This window comes from Myotis yumanensis, unplaced genomic scaffold, assembly GCF_028538775.1.
Source record: "Myotis yumanensis isolate MYYU_CA2020_CCGP unplaced genomic scaffold, mMyoYum1.0.hap1 SCAF_2, whole genome shotgun sequence".
NCBI lineage: Eukaryota > Metazoa > Chordata > Mammalia > Chiroptera > Vespertilionidae > Myotis > Myotis yumanensis.
The window spans coordinates 63,217,986-63,238,761 of record NW_027223753.1 but is presented as its reverse complement, the minus strand read 5'-3'; the positions used below and the strand labels follow the sequence as shown (position 1 = coordinate 63,238,761).

The 20,776-nt window shown below is 44.1% G+C and overlaps 1 protein-coding gene across 2 annotated transcripts in view; it reads left to right on the top strand.

Annotated features, from left to right (window-relative positions):
- Positions 1-20,309, top strand: part of LPAR3 (lysophosphatidic acid receptor 3) — an 85,948-nt gene extending 65,639 nt beyond the window's left edge. For both annotated transcript variants that reach the window (XM_070403395.1, XM_070403394.1), the window contains exon 3: positions 18,638-20,309. In XM_070403395.1, coding sequence (XP_070259496.1) covers positions 18,638-18,966 — 329 coding nt within the window. In that variant the 3' untranslated portion in view covers positions 18,967-20,309. The remainder of the gene's footprint in view (positions 1-18,637) is intronic.
- The last annotated feature ends 467 nt before the right edge of the window (positions 20,310-20,776 follow it).

The window sequence follows — 20,776 nt, the reverse complement described above, 5'->3', positions numbered from 1 at the left end:
GTGGGCCTCAGAACTAATTTGCCTCCTTCCTTCCTCCGTTTGCCTGTCCTTTTCTCTGGATGGTGTGCGTGTGTGCGTGCGTGCGCGCGTCGGTGTAATGAACCAGATGCCAACATATTTATTTGGACTAAGGAAATATAATTAGCACAGGGTTTGGATACTCAATACATGACAAGGTCACTTACAATCAGAGGCTGCCTTTTGAACAGAATCAGAACAGGCTGATCTTGACCAAGCACTTTTCTCCCTGGGAATTGCATAGGGTCCTTCTAGACATCCTGGCTCTCGTGACATTCTTTCTTCTAAGATGTTATTGCTTCAGTCAGATTTCAGTAAAGGTCCTGCAGGCCTGGGGACGAGTAAGATTTCTTTAAGGTGACTTTGCTTTAGAGCTCAACCTTTTTTCTCTCACTTTCAGGTTCCTATGGGAGCCCTTAATGGCATCTCCTCTACTGCTCTCCGTGTCCACCTTTCCTTTCACCATCACCCTTCACACGTGCTCTATTTGTGTTTCCCAATCTTACTTTATCTCCTTCTGTTTTAATCCTTACTATAGATTTAAGCCACCCATTTCCTCGTATTCTATCAAACTTTGAAAGTTTGCTCAAAGCAAACTAAGAATATGTTTCCAAATAACATGATATTTTTCTTTTTTTCAGATTGCATAATTTGTTCATTGTAGTAAATTATTAACCAGGTCATGTTTTACCAATACTTTTCTTCTTATTGAGTATGAGCCTGACTGATAACATTCAGGTGCTTGTGCCCCATTCCAGATTCCTAGAATCAGAACTTCCGGAAGGGATCTAGGAAGCTCTGTGTACATGGAAGATGTGTGTAGGTGAATAAAATGGGCAAAGCTCCCATTGGGGTGATGTGAATTAGTAAATCGATCGATCAACCGGTACACCAATAAACTAGTGCAGAGAGTGATACAAGGAAGTCAAACAGAGTGATGTTTGGGGGTGGCTGGGCTGCGTGCTACGTTCTATGACCCAAAGGAAGTCCTCTCCCAAGAGCACTTTTGGGGCTATCAGAAGGAACGGGTGAAATCAGGAATAGGGAAGAGCTTGAGTCTAATTTGTTTACCTCCATGTCCTGGGTAATCCTTGGGTAATCAGCACCCTCCTTGTATTGCTGGTTCATAAGCAAATCAGTAAATACTGACATATTCTTGGGATTTGAGCAGTATGCTCTTACCAGCCTTGTTTTCTTTATTACAAAATAATCACATTACATTCCTTTAAAGCAAATTATGGTAAATACCAACTCCAACTAGCTTAGGGAAAAGTTAATGTGATCAGAAATATAAGTGGAAGATATTTGTACAGAGTTTGAGTGGTGCTCTGATTCATACTCCTGCCGAGTTAAAACTGTAGATGTTTGTCACTGGATCTTTTCCCCTCTCTTGGCAGCAGAGAGCATAAACAATGCAAACTGAGTTATTGGAGAAGAAGCTGGCTGTTTAAAAAGTAGCAGGGTGTACTCACAGCAGAATATCTCCAATCTGTGTGTGTGTGTGTGTGTGTCCACAGCTTGCGTAGCCTGCTTTCACGGCGAGGGCTTGAAATGTAAGAAAAGATGTGAATCTGTTTTCCTGTGCCTTTGTACTAGTTTTCAGATCTCAGATGAAACTGGAACTGAGCTACAGATGACTTGCTTAATAACCATTTTGTTTGCTTGCTTTTTAAAAAAATAATGAGCCCTAACCGGTTTGGCTCAGTGGCTAGAGCGTCAGCCTGCGGACTGAAGGGTCCCAGGTTCGATTCCGATCAAGGGCATGTACCTTGGTTGCGGGCACATCCCCAGTAGGGGGTGTGCAGGAGGCAGCTGATCGATGTTTCTCTCTCATCGATGTTTCTAACTCTCTATCCCTCTCCCTTCCTCTCTGTAAAAAATCAATAAAATATATTTTTAAAAAATAAAAAAATAATGAATGGTAGTTAGCTAGTTTTCATGTTTCATGCCCTAGCTGGTTTGGCTCAGTGGATAGAATGTCGGCCTGCGGACCGAAGGGTCCCGGGTTTGATTCCAGGTCAGGGCACATGCTCGGGTTGCAGGCTCAATCTCCCTCTCCCTTCCTCTCTGAAATCAATAAAAATTTATTTAAAAATATATATTTATATAGATAGATTTTTTAAAATTGATTTCAGAGAGGGAGATGGAGAGAGAGTTAGAAGCATCAATGATGAGAGAGAATCATTGATCCACTACCTCCTGCACACCCCCTACTGGGGATTGAGCCCTCAACCCAGGCATGTGCCCTGACCGGAAATCAAACCATGACCTCCTGGTTCATAAGTTGACACTCAACCATGGATGCGTGCTGGCCAAGCAGGAGTGAATCCTTCAAATTAGCCCATATAGATATGAATTATGTTTTCTGAGTGTCCCTGCATTTATTTAATCTCTAAAACAATCTCTGGCTCCTACCTCCATAGTGGAAAATGTCCTCTGAGCACAAAAAGTTGTCTCAAAGCCTTTTAATGTGCTCTCCCCTCCCCCACCCATGTCATTCTTCAGGGCTCCATTGACTTGGTTCAGCTGCCATTCTTACTGCACCTTCTAAGTCCACAGAACCTTATAAGTAGCAAACAGAAGGGCAGAGGGGCTTGTCGGAGGTGCAGGGACTGCTGGCTGTGGGTGGCTGATGGCCTGCACCATGAGGGCACAAGGCAAGGGCAGCTGTCAAGTGTTGTTACCCACTCTGGGGGTAAGGATGCTCGCAGTGGTGACACAGGTATCAAGGAAAAGCAGAGGTGTTAGTCAGTGGGCTCCCCTTCATAAGGAAGGGAGGGGAGGCTCATTTTAAAAGGTTTTTAAGTTTCATTATCTGGGAAGGGGAGTATGTGAACTCTCATTCTTTGATAATAGATCAATGAGGGCATCTAGCCAGCATTGCCCACTGATAAGTAATCTGTGGTGGCTTCCATCTGGCTAGCCCCTGCTTGCAAATGGAAACCAGCCGTAGCTATGCTCGGTGGGAGGGGACGTAACCGTTTGGGACCTTCCGCTCAGTGCACAGCACAGTATATTTCCCTTCCTGTACCTTTGTGCTTTTTGTGATTAGTGTACAACTAATGGGAAATAATTGAGTATTACAGTAACAAACCTCAGATTTTACACAATTGATTTTTATTGATTCAATTTCAAAGGTTATGGCATGGCTTTATGATTTAATGACTTTCTCACACTCTTGCTGTGTGTTTTCTTACCTAGTAAACTGCCTGAAGGTAAAAGGGAGTAAAATTGCCTTGAAGAGATTGGTCTTTGCCTCGTTTCTCAACTACGTGGGATCAATTTTTGGCACTTTTTTTTTTTTGCAGTAGAAATTTAGTGCATGCAAGTAAATTTGTTCCCAAAATAAAAAAAAGAAATAGCTTTAATGAGAGCTTATTATTAAAAAAAAAAAAAGACATGCTCAAAGCAAAAAATTAAGACAATGATAAAAGATATAAGGAAGGATAAACCTGTTGTGTCAGTCTGCCTATATCTGCCAGAATATTTGGATATATATTTCGAGATCGTCTCTAAGTGCCCATATGTACATTCACAACTGCATGCTTAATTTATTCTTTTTAATAAGAATGGAATCTTACTATTTATAGTATTTTGTAACCTTTTTTAGTAAACTCAGCAATATATTATGAGCATCTTTTATGTAATATTATTATTTTAATAGCTATTTAATAAGCAATATTATAATTGTTTTAATAATATTTTAATGACTATTATTGATTTCAATATTGTTATTGTTTCAATTATTTCAATATTATTTCAAAATATTGTTTATATTGAAAACAATTTAATAGTAGCTGCTATTCTTAACATCTCTGTTCCTTTAAAAATTCAATCCATGGTGACCCCATAGAGGGCAATAATTCTACCGGTTGTTGAGACCATTAAGCGGTATGGCCTTAGGGTCTCTTGTGTGCACCCTGCATGGTAATCATCAACTCCTCTGTCTCCTTTGTCTCGTTATTCACAGTGCCTGACACATCACAGTTGCTCACTGTTATGTTAGTTGGATAAATACCGAATATCTGAGATATTCCCATCTCCAGGTGCCAGTTTCTGCTGGAATCATGTGACATACATGCATCATAAATTTGCTACAAAATTATCTCTCTCACTCAGCACTGTACAGACCATCTATTTTTGCCTTCCTGCTCCATTGCTTGGACTATACATTGGCCATGAAGCTATCTATGAGTGATACCCAGAACCATCAAAAGGAGCCTTTGCAGGTCATTCAGTTCAACCTCATTAATACATGGATGAGGAAACTGGAAGCAGAGCAATAGAATGGACTTTGAAAAAGCATACTCTAGTCCAGTGGTCTGGGTTTGACTCAGGGTCTCTCACTTTTTCATTTAACAAGCTTTTTTTAATTAAATACTGTCTATGTATATGGTGCTTGACTAATCCCTGGGTATCCCAAGTTAAATGAGATATAAAAGGGATTTCTCCTGAGGCTGTCAGTCTAACAGAGCAGCCACATGCACACAGAAATAGGGTACAGTGCAGTAAACTGTGTGTGTGAGTGCATGCAGGTGTGGCACACAGAGCCGCTGGAGCACCTACCAGATGTGTTTGTAAGTTACCTCAGGAAGTGCAGCAGGGGAAGTAGCCACCCTATCTGGGCAGTCGGAACGAACATTTTCTGCGAGGGCACTCTTCACACATTGTCTCATTAAATTCTCAGAAAAATCCAGTTGGGTCAGTATCCACATGCTCATTCCATAGCTAAGAAAATGGTGGGAGGCCCAGGAAGGGGAATTGATTTTCCCATGGGTGAAAGCCAGAATTTCAACTCAGGGTCTGCTCCCTCTCAAGCCCATGCTCTTACTATACAGGGATGGAAGTGGGGCTCATTTCAGGGGCAAATTCCAGCTGACGGCGAAAGGCCGCTCGGAGCACTGTGCTGTGAAGGATCCAGACACGTCGGGGTTTAGAAGCAAGTAGTGTGGTGGATTCATGATGGCAGCCTTGGCCGAGGATGGAAAGTGGTAACCGTATGTCAGGACACTGTAGTTCCTAACACCATGCTGTCACTTTTCTAGGCCCCACTATCTCTAACTCACCTCCCCCAGCTCCTACTACTTTCTGTTTCCTTCTTCTGAGCTTCAACTGGTGTTTTGTGGCATCTGGGTGTCCAGAATCTTGTCTCCTAGTCAGGTTAGCATGCAGTGTCTTATGCTGTAACCCTTTCAAAAATTTTAACCCTCCCCCAAAGGTACCCCTTTGCATTGCCCCAAGATACTCGGTGGTAATGGCAGTTCATGTGAGAGAATAGTACATGCTTACTGCGTAACATGTTAATATTTTTAGGTAAGGGGCAGCATAGGCCTTCTATTCAAAGCAGTGACTCTGGCCAGAAGGATTTCAGATCCTTGGGCAGGCTAATCAGGATCTGCCAGTCGTGAGAGTATAGCAGCCAATATGCCAATACACATGGCTGTCCTCACACCTTTTCATAGATGCCAGAGAGCCCTGGACATAACAGGGAGGTGCTGAGGTCTTGTTGGTCTGGGCCTGCGATGCTTAAAGAGGAATCTGGAGGAGGAGATGGTGTTTTCTTATGCACTTTATGACTTCCAGCTGTTGCCCCGAGTTAAACACTAGAATTAGGTCTAGGCTGTGGTCCTAGCTGGTATGCCTCTGCTTTAAATTTTATTTCATAACCACTTGGCACCAAGATTATCAATTTTCCAAAGCTGGCCATAAATTTAAAACAAGTGTCTAAAACCAGCTGTCAGAGTCAAAAGATCCAGTCGTGGTAACAATAGTGTTAAATGAATCATTTGTGGAATGCTTAACTGCTCATCATCTATTTGAAGTGTCTTGGTGTTTTCTTGTTTTCTGCAATAAAAATAAATCAGGTTTACCAAAGGTATATATTTTCATTCCTTTCACATATGTGACAATCTATTTTCTGAGTTATTGAACTTCTAAAACACTGTGGGTAAGTGAGTATGCATCTGCATGCAAACCACATGTGCAAGTGTTATTTTTAAATTATCGAATAAATTCTTAGTGTGGAAAGAGCATTTCATTTGAATATTCTATTAGTGTGTAACTTACACATTGTAATGCTTCTGACCAAGAGCCATTTACTTTTCAATTTTAGCTTTAAAGTTCTTTTCAAATAAGAAGAGAGCTTCCCGCCCTAACCGGTTTGGCTCAGTGGATAGAGCGTCGGTCTGCTGACTGAAGGGTCCCAGGTTTGATTCCAGTCAAGGGCATGTACCTTGGTTGCGGGCACATCCCCAGTAGGGGGTGTGCAAGAGGCATCTGATAGATGTTTCTCTCTCATCAATGTTTCTAGCTCTCTATCCCTCTCCCTTCCTCTCTGTAAAAATCAATAAAATATATTTTTTTTTAAAAAAAGAAGAGAGCTTCCCTGAGAAGAGGTTCCCAACCTGATTTTTATGGCGAGTTGTCATTTTCTATTTCAGTAAATCAGACAGTGCTGTGGCTAACTAGGTTGGCATCATTGCATGTGCCAGGCCACTTTTTCCTGGACTAAACACAAAGAATAACAGAGGGAACACGTTTAAAATATATCCTCCTCTTTGATGAAATGAGCGGTCCATGTGCCAAAACGAAACTATTCAGTGTGAGTGATTGCTTTTGTTACGGATGCTTTGTTTGCGGGCCACTCGCATGTCAAGGTTTCGTTTTAATTGCATGTGTGAATTTTTAAACAGATGAAAAAATGGCCAGCTAGCTGGACTAGAAAAGTATGAGTCTGGAAGAACAGGCTTCATGCAACTTGAGGCCTCAATCTTCTTCGTATCCTGTCACTAAAAATCCCAAGAATGCTGAACTATCTCAAGTACATTCCAGTGAGGGGCCCTTCTCCCAGAGAAGGTAGTCTTCTTTCTTATGTCCTATAATGTGGATGAGGTATTAACCAGAGTATTGTCTGAGATATTTTGAAAACTTCCAAATAAGAGGGGTGGCAGTTATCGATTATTTAAACATAATATTGACTGGGGACTTTGAAAAATCTTTTATTTCACTTGTCACCAATATTTTCATTTGTAATTGTATCTTCCACAGTGTTAGACATTCCTTAAATTGATGTTTCTGACTGCCTTAAATTGCAGTCATAAAATACCACTTCAGTACTTAATTGGATAGTCCAGTAGAAGATTCAATATACTCTAAAAATTAACATTGAACTTATTGGTTTTTGAGTATAGCACTGAAGCTAGTTTATTTAATTACTAGAGGAAAGCTCATATGTAGTCTGTTTGGATGACTGGTGAGTCTCTTAAACAGGCACTGAAAGAACATAGAACATCATTAAAATGAAAAGTAGTTGCTTCTGATCAATATAACTGACCCGTCACTCGGCAATAGAAGGAAATGAGAATTGTTACCCAAATGCAATCATCATGAAGACAGTCACCCTGAGTAGCTGGCACATGGTAGGTGGTTGCTTAGTAAATATTTATTAATGGAAGAACATATGGCTTCAGTGCCTGTCCCCTGCGGATGACTCCCAAGGCAGCATTTCTCTTTGGAGCTCTCAGAGTTCTCACACACATCTGGCTGTCTTCTCCGTGTCTCTGCCGGGAGGAGCCACAGACCCTCTGAGTGGCCAGTGCCTAAAACCGAACCACTTTCTCCTTCCAAACCTGCCCCTTCTCTCTCTCCCACTTGGCGTCAGAACCACATGCTACCCAGTCACCCTGGACTTTTCCTCTCCCTCACTTCCTAGACCCAGTTCCTCATCAAGGGTTAACGTTTTTCCTCCTTACTGACTCTAACCCATCCACGTCTCTCCTCCACCACACTACTTTTGCAAACCTTGTCATTTCTCCTGAGTTTTAACCAGTCTTTGGATGGATCTCCCTGTCTAGGCCAGTGGTTCTTACACTTTAACGACACTAAAGCATTTCCCACGGAGCTGATTAAAAATGGAGATGTGCCCGGCCAGCATGGCTTGGTGGAAGAGCATTGACCAATGAACCAGGAGATTGCAGTTCGATTCCTGGCCAGGGCATATGCCTGGGTTTCAGGCTCGATCTCCAGTGTGGGAGACAGCCAATCAATGATTCTCATCATTGATGTTTCTATCTCTCTCTCCCTCTCCCTTCCTCTCTGAAATTAATTACACACACACACACACACACACACACACACACACTGGAGATGCCCAGGTCATACCTTCATCAGTTCCTCATTTGGTAGGTCTGGGTGGGGCCCAGAAATCTGAATTTTGAGCAGGCACCCAGGTGATTCTGATGCAGGTGGGAACAGGCTGTGAGCTTCACCTACCTCCAGCCCATCCTGAGCACTCAGACAGCGCTTCACTCTGAGATATCAGACTTCACTATGCCCCTGATCAACAATCTTCAAAGAACTGCTATTCTATAGCAGCAATTTTCAAATTATGCTCCGTGGGGTTCCCAAGGGTTCCTCAGAGGTGTGTGTGAGTATGGGGGTAGGGGTGGGGTATCCTGTCTAATAAGAGAGTAATATGCAAATTGACCGTCACTCCAACACACAAGATGGCCACCCCCATGTGGACACAAGATGGCCGGCAGGGGAGGGCAGTTGGGAGGGACCAGGCTTGAAAGGGAGGGCAGTTGGGGGCAATCAGGCTTGCGGGGAGAGCAGTTAGGGATGACCAGGCTGGCAAGGAAGGGCAGTTAGGAGTGACTGGGCCAGCAGGAGAGGGCAGTTGTGGGTGACTGGGCCATCAGGGGAGGGCAGTTGGGGGTGACCAGGCCTGCAGGGGAGGGCAATTAGGGGCGACCAGGTTGGCAAGGGAGTGGTTAGGGGGTGATCAGGCTGGCAGGCAGAAGCAGTAAGGGGCAATCAGGCAGGCAGGCAGGCAGGTGAGCGGTTGAGAGCCAGCAGTCCTGTATTGTGAGAGGGATGTCCCACTGCCCGTTTAGGCCCGATCCCACCAGGATTGGGCCTAAAAGGGCAGACGGACATCCCTTTAGGGGTCCCAGTTTGGAGAGGGTGCAGGCCGGGCTGAGGGACACACACACATCCCGCCTCCCCTCTCTCCTCCCCCCCCCTGCATTAATTTCATGCACCGGGCCTCTAGTATAGTATGAAGATGAGACTGAATTTTGCTACAAAGACCTTTAGTCAAACTCCCCCTCCCCTTTTTTCTTGTGTTTTTTGTTTTTAAATATATTTTATTGATTTTTCACAGAGAGGAAGGGAGAGGGATAGAGAGCCAGAAACATCGATGAGAGAGTACCATCGATCAGCTGCCTCCTGCACACCTCCCACTGGGGATGTGCCCGCAACCAAGGCACATGCCCCTGGCCGGAATCGAACCTGGGACCCTTCAGTCTGCAGGCCGACGCCCTATCCACTGAGCCAAACCGGTTAGGGCATCCCCCTCCCCTTTTTTTCTTTAGTCAGAGCAGCTCTGATTTTGAAGTTTAACAATAGATTTCCTTTGGGAAGTATTCCTCTACTTGTTTAAAGAATGATTCGAAAAACCACTTATCTATAGAAGTGGATTTCCAACTCTTTTGTTTTTAACTTGGTACTCACAATAAGAAATAATGTATATTCTGTATCATGGCTTAATACACACACATATTTTTGTGTGTAACTGAAACAAGTTTCATGAAACGTGCCTTTACTATACTTGTACTGTGATGCTTTCTGTTCTGTTCTATTTTGTTTTTTAAAAAATTGCTGGTTGCAATTTTGCAAAAATTGCAAATTTGATTTCACAACCCACTAGTGAGTTGCAACTGAGCCTGAGAAATCTCTGATCTAGCCTTTTTCAGTGGGATTCCTTTATGAACCATGGACCTTAGAAATATTTTCTTAATCCTCCCAAATATGGTATCTGACTCATACCAGACCCTTCTAGATGCTTGGGGGAGAGGTTAACCCATTACATACAATGGGTACCTGAGGGCATTCAAGCTTAATTCTCCTGATAAACTCCTGGTTTAAAAAAGGCTTATGGGGTCAGATCTATGCAACAAATCTATACTCCTGACTATTGCCCACTGGGTCCTTCCAAATCTAACCTAGGTTCATCTCTTAGATGTCATCTTACTTCCTCAGTTACCTGCCTGGATTAAAACCATCCTGAACTAGAATTCCCCGAATGCATCATGCCGTTTCTCACTTCCGCACAGTCCTCATTGACATTCAGCACTCAGCTCAGCTGAGTGTCAGTTCCCCAGAGACCTTCCTTGACAGTGGTCAGAGTCATCACATCTAGATTCTGTGCCTGTCGGTGCCTGGGCAGGACTTACACTCTTTCCATTAGCAGGTGCTACAGCTACTGAAGTACCTGGCCCTGTGTGAGCACCTAATAAACCTCAGTTACGTTCACTGTTCCAAGTGTGGGTCTCCAGGCTTAGTTCTAAAGATACAGCCAGGTATGAGGCACAGCCTACATGCTCAGGGAGCTTAGCCATATGTATTTTTAAACTACCTCCAGCATAGCCAATGTTCAAGAGGTTGTCTGGGGAAGTCAGGCCTGGGTTCAAATTATGACTCTTCTGTTTGTTGGCTTCTGGACCAAGACAAACGCTTAAGCCACCCTAACCTCCCAATCCGTCACACAGAAGACGAGAATAATAACAAGAGTAACCATCTCATTGGACTGGGGGTTTTAAAAGACGGTACATGGGATGCCCTACGCGCACTGGCCCAGAGCTCTCTGAGAGTGTTGGAGGGAATCAGGCTGATAGCATGCCCAGTGCCACGGGGATGTTGTAGGTAGAAAGTGGCACAGGAGTTGAAAGGAGGTGATGGTTACTGTAGGCAGGGCAGATGGGCAAGGTCCGGTGGAGGAGGTGGCATGTGAGCTAAGCTTAGAAAGAAAAGTAGATCTTAGATTAGGAGGTGGGAAGGCATCCTGGTAGGGTGAACCAGCGAACCAGCAAAGGCCAGAGGAGGGCTGTGTATGCCTTGTCTGTAGACTGTTTTCACCGCTAGTGTTTGTGTATTTATTTATGTGTATGATGTGCTCAAACATTTGTCCAGATGGAAGCTGAAGCTATTGATCTCGAGAGATGCTTGGGTTTTTTTTTTTAATTTTATTTTAAAGAATTCTGCCTCCTTTCTCTTTCCCATGACTTTTTGCTGAGTTTATAGAGTCTATATTTTGCTGATAGGATTAGTTTGAATAAGCCATTTTGGGTCAGCATAGAGAAGTGGTTTATAAAACTGGCTTATGCATCATAATCACCCAGGGAACTTTTGAGTCCTACAGATTTCTGCGCACCACCCAGCACTTACGACTTTGGGGTCTGAGGTAGGACCAGGGAACCTGCATAATTAAAAAGCTCCCCTCATAGTTTTGATGTCCAGCCAGGTTTGAGAACTGCCAGCTCAGAGAATTCACCTTAAGCAGTGGTTAGCCATACAGTCTTATAATATGTTTGGGAAACAAATCACGTATGTTTGAATGTTATGGGAAGTGGAAACTCATAGTTTTACAGAATTTAGCTATTTTCTACCTGGAAAAGAGTTCAGAAGCCACTTCCTTCCTCTCATTTAGGAAAAATCGCTTCCCTTTGAACATCTCAGGATAATCCAGGCAAGGAAGCACCCTGCTCAGGGAGGCTGTCTGGCCTCTGAGCCGCCAGTTCCCTCCTAAACAGCTTCATTTACTTAAAAGAGGTTTTACACCCAAATTCTGCCTCTTTGTACTGTTCCATTTCTTTCAGGTGACCTTCTGGACAAGGACAAGTCTGCACTTCCACTTTCTGTGTGATGGCCCTTTAGTTTTTGGAGACAGTTAACAATACATCTCATCTTTCCTTAGCCTTTTCTTCTCCAAGAGAAACATACCTGATTTCCTCTCCTGTTTGTTAACTAGAGGCCTGGTGCACAAAATTCATGCACAGGGTGGGGGGGAGTTGTCCCTCAGCCCAGGCTGCACTCTCTCCAATCTGGGACCCCTCGGGGGATGTCCAACTGCCGGTTTAGGCCTGATCCCACAGGGATCCCTCTCATAATCCAGTACTGCTGGCTCCCAACTGCTCACCTGCCTGCCAGCCTGATCACCCCCTAACTACTCCCCTGCCGGCCCAATCACCCCCAACTGCCCTCCTCTGCTGGCCCGGTCGCCCCCAACTGCCCTCCCCTGCAGGCCTGGTCACCTCCAACTGCCCTCCCCTGCTGGTCATCTTGTGGCAGCCATCTTTTGACCACATGGGGGCGGCCATCTTGTGCGAGGGCGTGGCAGTCAATTAGCATATTCCCTCCTTATTGGCTGTGGGTGCCTCCATCTTTGAGGGTGAGACAGTCAATTACCATAATCCCTCTTTATTAAATAGGATGCCCAATATTTTTTAAACATGTGGCTTGAGCCTGGCATGCTGTCTTTGAAAACTGTTCCCAGTTGTCATGGTCTGAGCATTGCGTCTATTAAAAGAATATATATATTAGCATTTTCTTCCAAAATTTATTGGAAATTGAGGGGGTACTGACTGAAATGTATTTCCCAGGACCCATCATCTGCTGCTCTTTTAAGAAATAGCCCTGGCCAGGTGGCTCAGTTGGTTAGAGCATCATCCTGACACACCAAGGTTGTGAGTTCATTTTCCAGTCAGGGCACATACAAGAAGCAACCATGAATGCATAAATAAGTGAAGCAACAAATCTCTCTCTCTCTCTCTCTCTCTCCCTCTCTCTCTCAAAATCTATACTAATAGCCCTGGCTGGTTTGGCTCAGTGGATAGAGCGTCAGCCTGTGGGCTGAAGGGCTGAAAGGTCCCGGGTTCGATTCCAGCTGGGGGCACATGCCCGGGTTGCGGGCTCGATCCCCCATAGGAGGCATGCAGGAGGCAGCCGATCAATGTTTCCCTCTCATCATTGATGTTTCTATCTCTCTCACCCTCTCCCTTCCTCTCTAAAATTAATAAAAACATATTTTAAAAAATCTATACTAATAAAAGGGTAATATGCTAATTAGACCAGATCGACCGGACATCTTCTGGATGTCTGACATCCTTCCAGATAAAGCCGGGGCATGGAAGCTATCCACAGTCACGGTCCCAGGTGCCTGCGGCCAGCCAAAGGGAGGGAAGCCTGGGTCCCAGGTGCCTGTGGCCACCTGGAGGAGGGAAGCCCGGGTCCCAGGTGCCTGTGGCCAGCTGGAGGAGGGAAGCCTGGGTCCCGGGTGCGGGGGCTGAGGCAGAGGTGGTTAGGGATGATCAGGCAGGCGAGCAGTTAGGGGCATCGGGCAGGCAGTTAGGGGAGATCAGGCAGGCAGGCAGAGTGGTTAGTAGCATTCAGGCAGGCAGGCAGGCGAGTGGTTAGGAGCCAGTGGTCCCACAGGATTGGGCCTAAACTGGCAGTCGGACATCCCTTGAGGGGTCCCGGATTGCAAGAGGGTACAGGCTGGGCTGAGGGACACCCACACACTCGCGCGAATTTTGTTCACTGGGCCTCTAGTCAATAAATAAAAAGGAAAGAAAGAAATGGCCCATTTGTATATTTCTGACATCTCACACATTCTCCAAGAATCCTCCAAGATTATAGTTTCCAAGGCCAAACCATTCCTGACATGTTCTCCTTTGAAATTCTTTGGGCGGCCTCATATCTAGCTGCTGATATACAGTAAAAAACACAGAAGAATGAGCTGTTAGATAAGCTGTGCACCTGCTCTGAGATGTGCCGGGTGGAGGAGTCATGGAGCGAAGTGGTGCTTCCCAGGGTCACTACCCGAGTGTAATCATCATCTCAGACAGCACTGCTGAAGCACCCTCTCTCTAGCTTAGCAGTTAGTGTGCTGGAGCTGTTCTGTCAAAGAAGACTTGCCTCTTGTTACTCTTGGAAACAGCATGAAGGAAAGGTCAGATTTGTATTTCTCTTCTTACTCCCATGGCCAGTTTATATTTTTGTTGGAATTTGTTTTCCTTCCTTCCTCTTCTCTTTCCTCCCTTTTCCCCTCCCTTCCTTTCCCCTTCCCACCTCCCCTCCTCCCCTCCCGCCCTCCTTCCTCCCATGACCAGAAAATCTTTCTGTTAGCAAACCAGAGAATGACTTAATTGTGAAATATGCAGCCTCACAGTCAGATATGTCACACTATGAAGGGGACTTTAAAGGCCAGAAGGGGCTTCCCCTCCCCCCTCTTCCATCACTCACTTTAGTAATAAGATCCTGTGGCCCCCTCCTGGGCAGCCTAGCATGTGGACTGGAGCACAGGCTCTGGAGCCAGGTGCTTGGCTTCAGATCCTGGCTCCTCCTCTGATCAGCTGTGTGGCTTTGAGCGTATTACCTCACTTCTCTGTGCTTCCGTTTCCTCGGGTTTAAAATGAGGATAGCATTAGTACCTATTTCCAAGGGTTGCTATGAAGATTGAATGGTTAATTTATATGAAATGCTTGTAACAGTGCCTGGCATAGAATCATTGCTCAATGAAAAGTTTGTCTGGTGTTGATTGAATGAATTACGTAACTCAACACAAAGGGAAAATTTGTATGAATTACCACATATAACAAACAGAGCATAGATCTGAAAATTTATTTAGAGCGTTTCAGTTCTCTGACTAATCCCAACTAGAGTTTCATGCTGAAGGGGAAAAAAGCTTTTATGATTTTTTTTAATCCCATTTAGAAAAACAGTTTTTAGGAAAACATATTGTCAGTTTACTTTTATATTTTTTTATATGTATACGTGTGTGTGAAATATATCAAACAAAATTATAGAAGATATAGCTACAGTTTAAATAAAATATTGTTTAAATACCTGTGTACTTGCCACCCAATTTCATAGAACATTACCATTATCTCTAGAACAGATGTGCCCCATCCCAGTGGCCCTCTGTCTCCTGCAGAAGTAACCAGATTGTAAATTCTGTGTTAATCATCTTGCTTTTTCCTCATGGTTTTACCACATATGGATGCACTGTTAGACATCATATTGTTTAGATTCACCTGCTTTAAGAAAAAAAAATTTTTTGGTTAATCCTCACCTGAGGATATTTTTTTTCCCATTGATTTTTAGAGAGAGTAGAAGGGAGGGGAAGAGATAGAGAGTGACATTGATGAGAGAGACACATCAATTGGTTGCCTCCTGCACACACCCCTGCCAGGCTGGGGATCGAGCCTGCAACCGAGGTACCTGCCCTTGACCCTAATTGAACCCAAGACCCTTCAGTCTGTGGGCTGACACTCTGACCACTGAGCCAAACCGCCAGGGCCATATTTACCTGCTTTTAAAAACTATGCCACAATTGCCCTGGCTGGGATCGATTCTGGTTAAGGGCACATGCCGGGGTTGTGGGCTCGATCCCCAGTAGGGGACGTGCGGGAGGCAGCTGATCAATGATTCTTTCTCATTGATGTTTCTATCTCTCCCTTTCCCTTCTTCTCTGAAATCAATAAAAATATATTAACAAAAAAAACTACACCACAATTAAATCTGAGTTTGGTGTTCGGTATATTTGGGATCATTTCCAGCATCTTATTTTGTTCTTTATTTGTCCCACTTTTCTATGTTTTGGTTCCCCACCCTTCCTTTTTATTATTTTTTATTTTATTTGAGGTCTGTTTTCCTTTTCTTTAGTTCCATTCTTCCCTTCCCATTGGTTTGGAAGACTTATGTATTTAACAAAGAGTAAAGTTAATATTTTACTCATTAACACAACAACCTTAAACACTCCTAAAGGAATTTCTTTGAAAATATGCACCTTACACGGCAAGGACTCTTGACATCAAAGTTAGTAGCTACAGCTTTCGATGCCTAGCTCTTATTAGTTCTTCAGTCTTGACAACATAGTAACCCTTTCTTGGGAAGAGCAGACAAAACAAAAGTGATACTGTTATGAAAAATACAAACCAGTTTAGCTGACTGCAGCCTTAAATACAGTGGGGCCTTGACTTACGAGTGTCCCAGCTAACGAGTTTTTCGAGATACGAGCCGTCTCTCTCGGCCGATTTTTTGCTTTGAGTTGTGAGCTAAAATTAGGGTTAAGAGCCAGCTTCAGATACCCCACTGCTAGTTGGCGCAGCGAACGTCACAGTGAATGCCACAACATCAGCCCAGCATCATGTGTCTCACTTGTTCACTTTAAGATTTGACATACGAGTAATTTGAGTTACGAGCTCCGTCACGGAACGAATTAAACTCGTAAGTCAAGACCTCACTGTATTACCTAAACTAGTATTTTTAAAACTTTTTTACTTAGTCCAACAGTAAGAAATAATGTTTTACTTAATACCCAATACACACATAAATATAGTTTGTAAAATTGAAACAGAAGTTTCATGAAAGAATACTTCCCTTAGTCTAGGACTCAGTGGTGGGCAAACTGTGGCTCGGCAAACTGCGGCTCGCGAGCCACATGCGGCTCTTTGGCCCCTTGAGTGTGGCTCTTCCACAAAATACCGACTTCTGTGCATGGACCACGAAGTTTCAATCGCATTGTATGTGCGCACCCGCACGTGGTATTTTGTGGAAGAGCCACACTCAAGGGGCCAAAGAGCCACATGTAGCTTGCGAGCCGCAGTTTGCCGACCACGGGCGAGATAGTACAATATGAGCCTTTCCATTCCATTCCTTCCTTTCATTAAAATAAAAATAAAAAAAAACTTGTCCAAACCCATTAAATTGATTGCACACCCCCTAAGGGTGTACAATCCTTAAACAATGTAAAAAACCCAGAACTAGCCTGAAGTCCCCATTTTACAGCATTGGAAGCCGAAGCCCCGACTGATGACATGGGTCTCCTCGAGTTGTACAGTAAGTGAAGAGCTGGGATCCAAATCTCTGAACTCTTGGAACCTCTGAGTCCACTTCTTCATTCACTTATGTCAGCCAGACCAAGAGTCATACAGGATGGAGAAAACAGAAGCTGTTGGGGAGCTTTAAGTATGACATGGGAAATTAAGTCTTCTGATACCTCCTAGACATCTACGTTCGGCATTGCAGGGTAACCACTGCTTGCTGAACCCAACTCATTGGTGGGACCACTTTCTATTACCTCTAACCCTCACAACCACCCTGCACAATTGAGATTATTTTCCTTATTTTATCAGCGAGGAAATGATGGCTCACGTAAACGATGTGCCTCCGTCATGCAGCTCATAAGATGAGGACCTGGGCATAGTGTCTGACCCCAAAGCTCATGGAGTTTCATGGCCTCACGCTGATGCTTTAGAATTCTCGACTTGACTTGCTTATTACTATTCCTCTCCGAAAGAAGACAAAGCAACAAGAGCAATGTTGTCCAGGATGAATTTTAACCAATAAGAGAAACTAGTTGGTGATGTGGTTTGTAGACTCGCTTGCTTAGTCTCTCCCCCGTTAACCCGTTAGCGCCCGGAGCACATGGTCTTCACCTCCTTCACTGCCTAGTATAGCTCCTGGCACATTGTAGACTCACAGTGAATATTTATGGAATAGATAAGCAAGGGCATTTAGTATGGAGGCAGGTCACATCGTGGCTGGGAGCACAGCCTATGGTGAAAGACTGCCTGGGTTCAAAATTAGATATCCCTTATAAGCTATTTGATGATGAGCAAGTCACTTCTCTTGTGCCTCAGCTTCCTGGGGATGCTAATGGTGCCTGCCTCATAGTGTGGTTCTATGAGTTACTAAAGGAAAGCACTTCTACCAGCTCCTGGCTCATAGGAAGTACTGTATGAGCACTGTGGTCCGAGGTTATGATAACAAGGCACGGGAATATCGTACCTATGTCTCATATTTTAGGAAAAACATGTCAGAATGTTTAGAGGTAAGCTGAGTATAATCAGATGGCAGGAGACTCAGAGAGACTGCCTTTCATGTGCAATTGGTGCTAAAATTGTGCTAAATAAATAAATGTGCTAAAAAGCACATCTCTGTTTCATCATGAAAGAGATTTATTTCTGACTCAAAAAAAATCTTAGTCTAAAACAGATTTTAAGCAGATGGCCTATGAATATGTTAGTGCTTACTAAGCACCAACATGGATTCTTAAAGAATAAAATTTTTAGGAGACTGCCATAGATGCACTGTGGATTATTTTTCAGGAAAACGTTTAGGAATTCTGGTTTAGAGAACAGCAGAGTGTTTGGGTAAGTGTCTGAGGCCTTCCTGCGGATGCCCCTGGATCCGGGCCTCCGTTTTCTCATTGGCACAACGTGGATAATGACTGCAGCGGCCTCCTTGTGAGACTCACAGTGGTTCTCAACCTTCTGACCCTCTAAATACAGTTCCTCATGTTGTGACCCAACCATAAAATTATTTTCGTTGCTACTTCATAACTGTCATGTTGCTACTGTTATGAATCATAATGTAGATATCTGATATGCAGGATGGTCTTAGGCAACCCCTGTGAAAGGGTCGTTCGACCGCCAAAGGGGTCGCGACCCCCAGGTTGAGAACCGCTGCCTAAGAACTAACAGATAAGGTGTGTGTAGCACTGAGTAAGCAGGAGGCAGGTGTAAGCCCTGATGACCAGACCTGAATAAGCAGGTAAGAAGGTGCAATAGAACGTGTAACAGTCAGAGGGTCCTCAGCTGTTGGCCTCTCACAAGCCCAGCCTCACACGCTCAGGTGAAAGGTGGGCATTTGCTTGGCAGTTGTCAAAACAAATTCCTAAGGTCCCTTGGTGCCACTGACAGGAGGCTGGGCCCCAAGACCCTACAGAAGCAGCCCGAGGTCTGAGCGCCTGTTGCTTGCTTCTCTCTCCCTCCAGGGGCCTTCGTGGTGTGCTGGACCCCGGGCCTGGTGGTGCTGCTGCTGGACGGCCTGAACTGCAAGGCGTGCGACCTGCAGCACGTGAAAAGGTGGTTCCTGCTGCTGGCCTTGCTCAACTCCCTCATGAACCCTGTCATCTACTCCTACAAGGACGAGGACATGTACAGCACCATGAAGAAGATGATCTGCTGCTTCTCTCAGGAGAAGAACCCGGAGAGGCGGCCCTCCCGCATCACCTCCACGGTCCTCAGCAGGAGCGACACGGGCAGCCAGTACATGGAAGATGGTATCAGCCAGAGCACCGTCTGCAACAAGAGCAGCTCCTAAACCCGGTGCCCTCCGCCCGCCCGGCCTGCACTGGGAGGAGAGCTGTTGAGAGTGCTTGCCTGTCTCTAACAAAGCCCTTGTACAGTGTTATTTGAGGTCTCAATTAATCATTGCTAGATTTCTTTTTAAGGAATTGTTTTACATAGTTTAAAAGCCTGGGCAGTAAAGGGAGGACGCCGTGCATTTAGAGAAAATGCACAGGAAGAGGGGGGACCGCACAGTGGATTCCTGCTTGCCGCCCTGTGAGCCGCTCGGAGCCCCGCTGGCCTGGACTCGAATTCTGGGCTCTGCCACCACCTTGTAGCCAGTCTCGTTGTGTTTGAAGATGCTGGGGAAGGGCTTAGGCCACAATAAATAATACTGTTACTTGAGCCAGTTTTTGTAGCTGCTTGGAAAGCCTAGGTAGTTCTTTGTGCATGCATTTACAATTTTAAAAAATGCTTCAGCAATGATATTCTTTTTGTTCAAAGAAACCATGGCCAGTAGCTAGGTATTCAGTAGGAATCTTAGAATAGCAAAACGGTAAGGGCTTCAGATAAAACTTGATTTTTAACTTAAAGGACATTCCGAGGAAAAGGATTTATTGTAAATTTAATAACAAAAAATGGTCAACATTAAAAACTTCTCTTAAAGCAAAAAAAAAAAAAAAAAAAAAAAAGTCCCGTTGTGGTCCTTTAATTATGCATGAGTGTGTAAATGCATCTGTATATTCATACATTTCAAATTTGTATTTAAAGACATCAAGAACAGTGATGATGACATAAGCTCACTGGCCACCTAGACTTCCCAGTCTAGGATTATAGCTGAAGAAATGACCTGTTGTGTTCTCAAAGAAAAGAGAAAGAGGTGAGTCATTTGTAACAGGCAAAAGGTATATTGGCAAGCGGGCTGAAGTCCTTCCATGTGGGATCAAATAGCTTGACTCAAGTCCTCATTTTCAGCTACCTCCATACCACTGGTGGCTTGTCAGAGATAGCATGTGGAATAATGTTCACATCTCATATTTTGCCCACGGTTATGGACATGCATCTGGTTCTTGTCTTACTTGTGGACTGAATTTTGACGTGGGTCCTATTTAAAATGTTTCTTCTTCAAAGACCTCACTAAGTAGGCAACATGAAAGGCAAGTCAGTAAGAAAAAGAAACTGTTTCATACACATAAGCTACTGACCAGAGTTTTCTGTGTAAAGCATTTAGAGTATATTCTGATTTTAAAGTAACAGTAACTTCAAGGCAGATATATAGTATTTATGTAGTTTGCAAAAGAAGTTTACATTTTTTTTTTGCTATTGTGATGTAACATTTATGTGCAAGAACTACTTGTAATAAAAGGATTTGAATAAGAGGATTTGTCATGCTTTTAGATATAATGGCCTAAAATAGTGTTATGGTTTGAAGGTACAGATTTCACAAACTCTGTGTAGTACGTAGGTCTATCTGAAGCTTATATCAAAGCTATCTATGAAATAAAATTTAAGAAAGAATCTCTTCTCCCTTGTTGAGGTGCATTATTGCTTTGTGTATTTTCTTTAAAAAAAAAATGTTTTTATTGATTTTCGTGGGAGAGGAAAGGAGGGAGAGAGAGAAACATGGATGTGAGAGAGAAACATCGATCGGCTGCCTCTTGCACGTGCCCCATCTGGGAATCAAACCCATAACCTGGGTATGCGCCCTGATCGGGAATCGAACAATTGACCCCTCAATGCACAGGAAGACACCCAACCAACTGAGCCACACCGGGCAGGGCTGCTTTCTGTATTTTCTAAGGAAAAATATAGTTTGTGGTAACTGTAGCACACATTTTATTGCA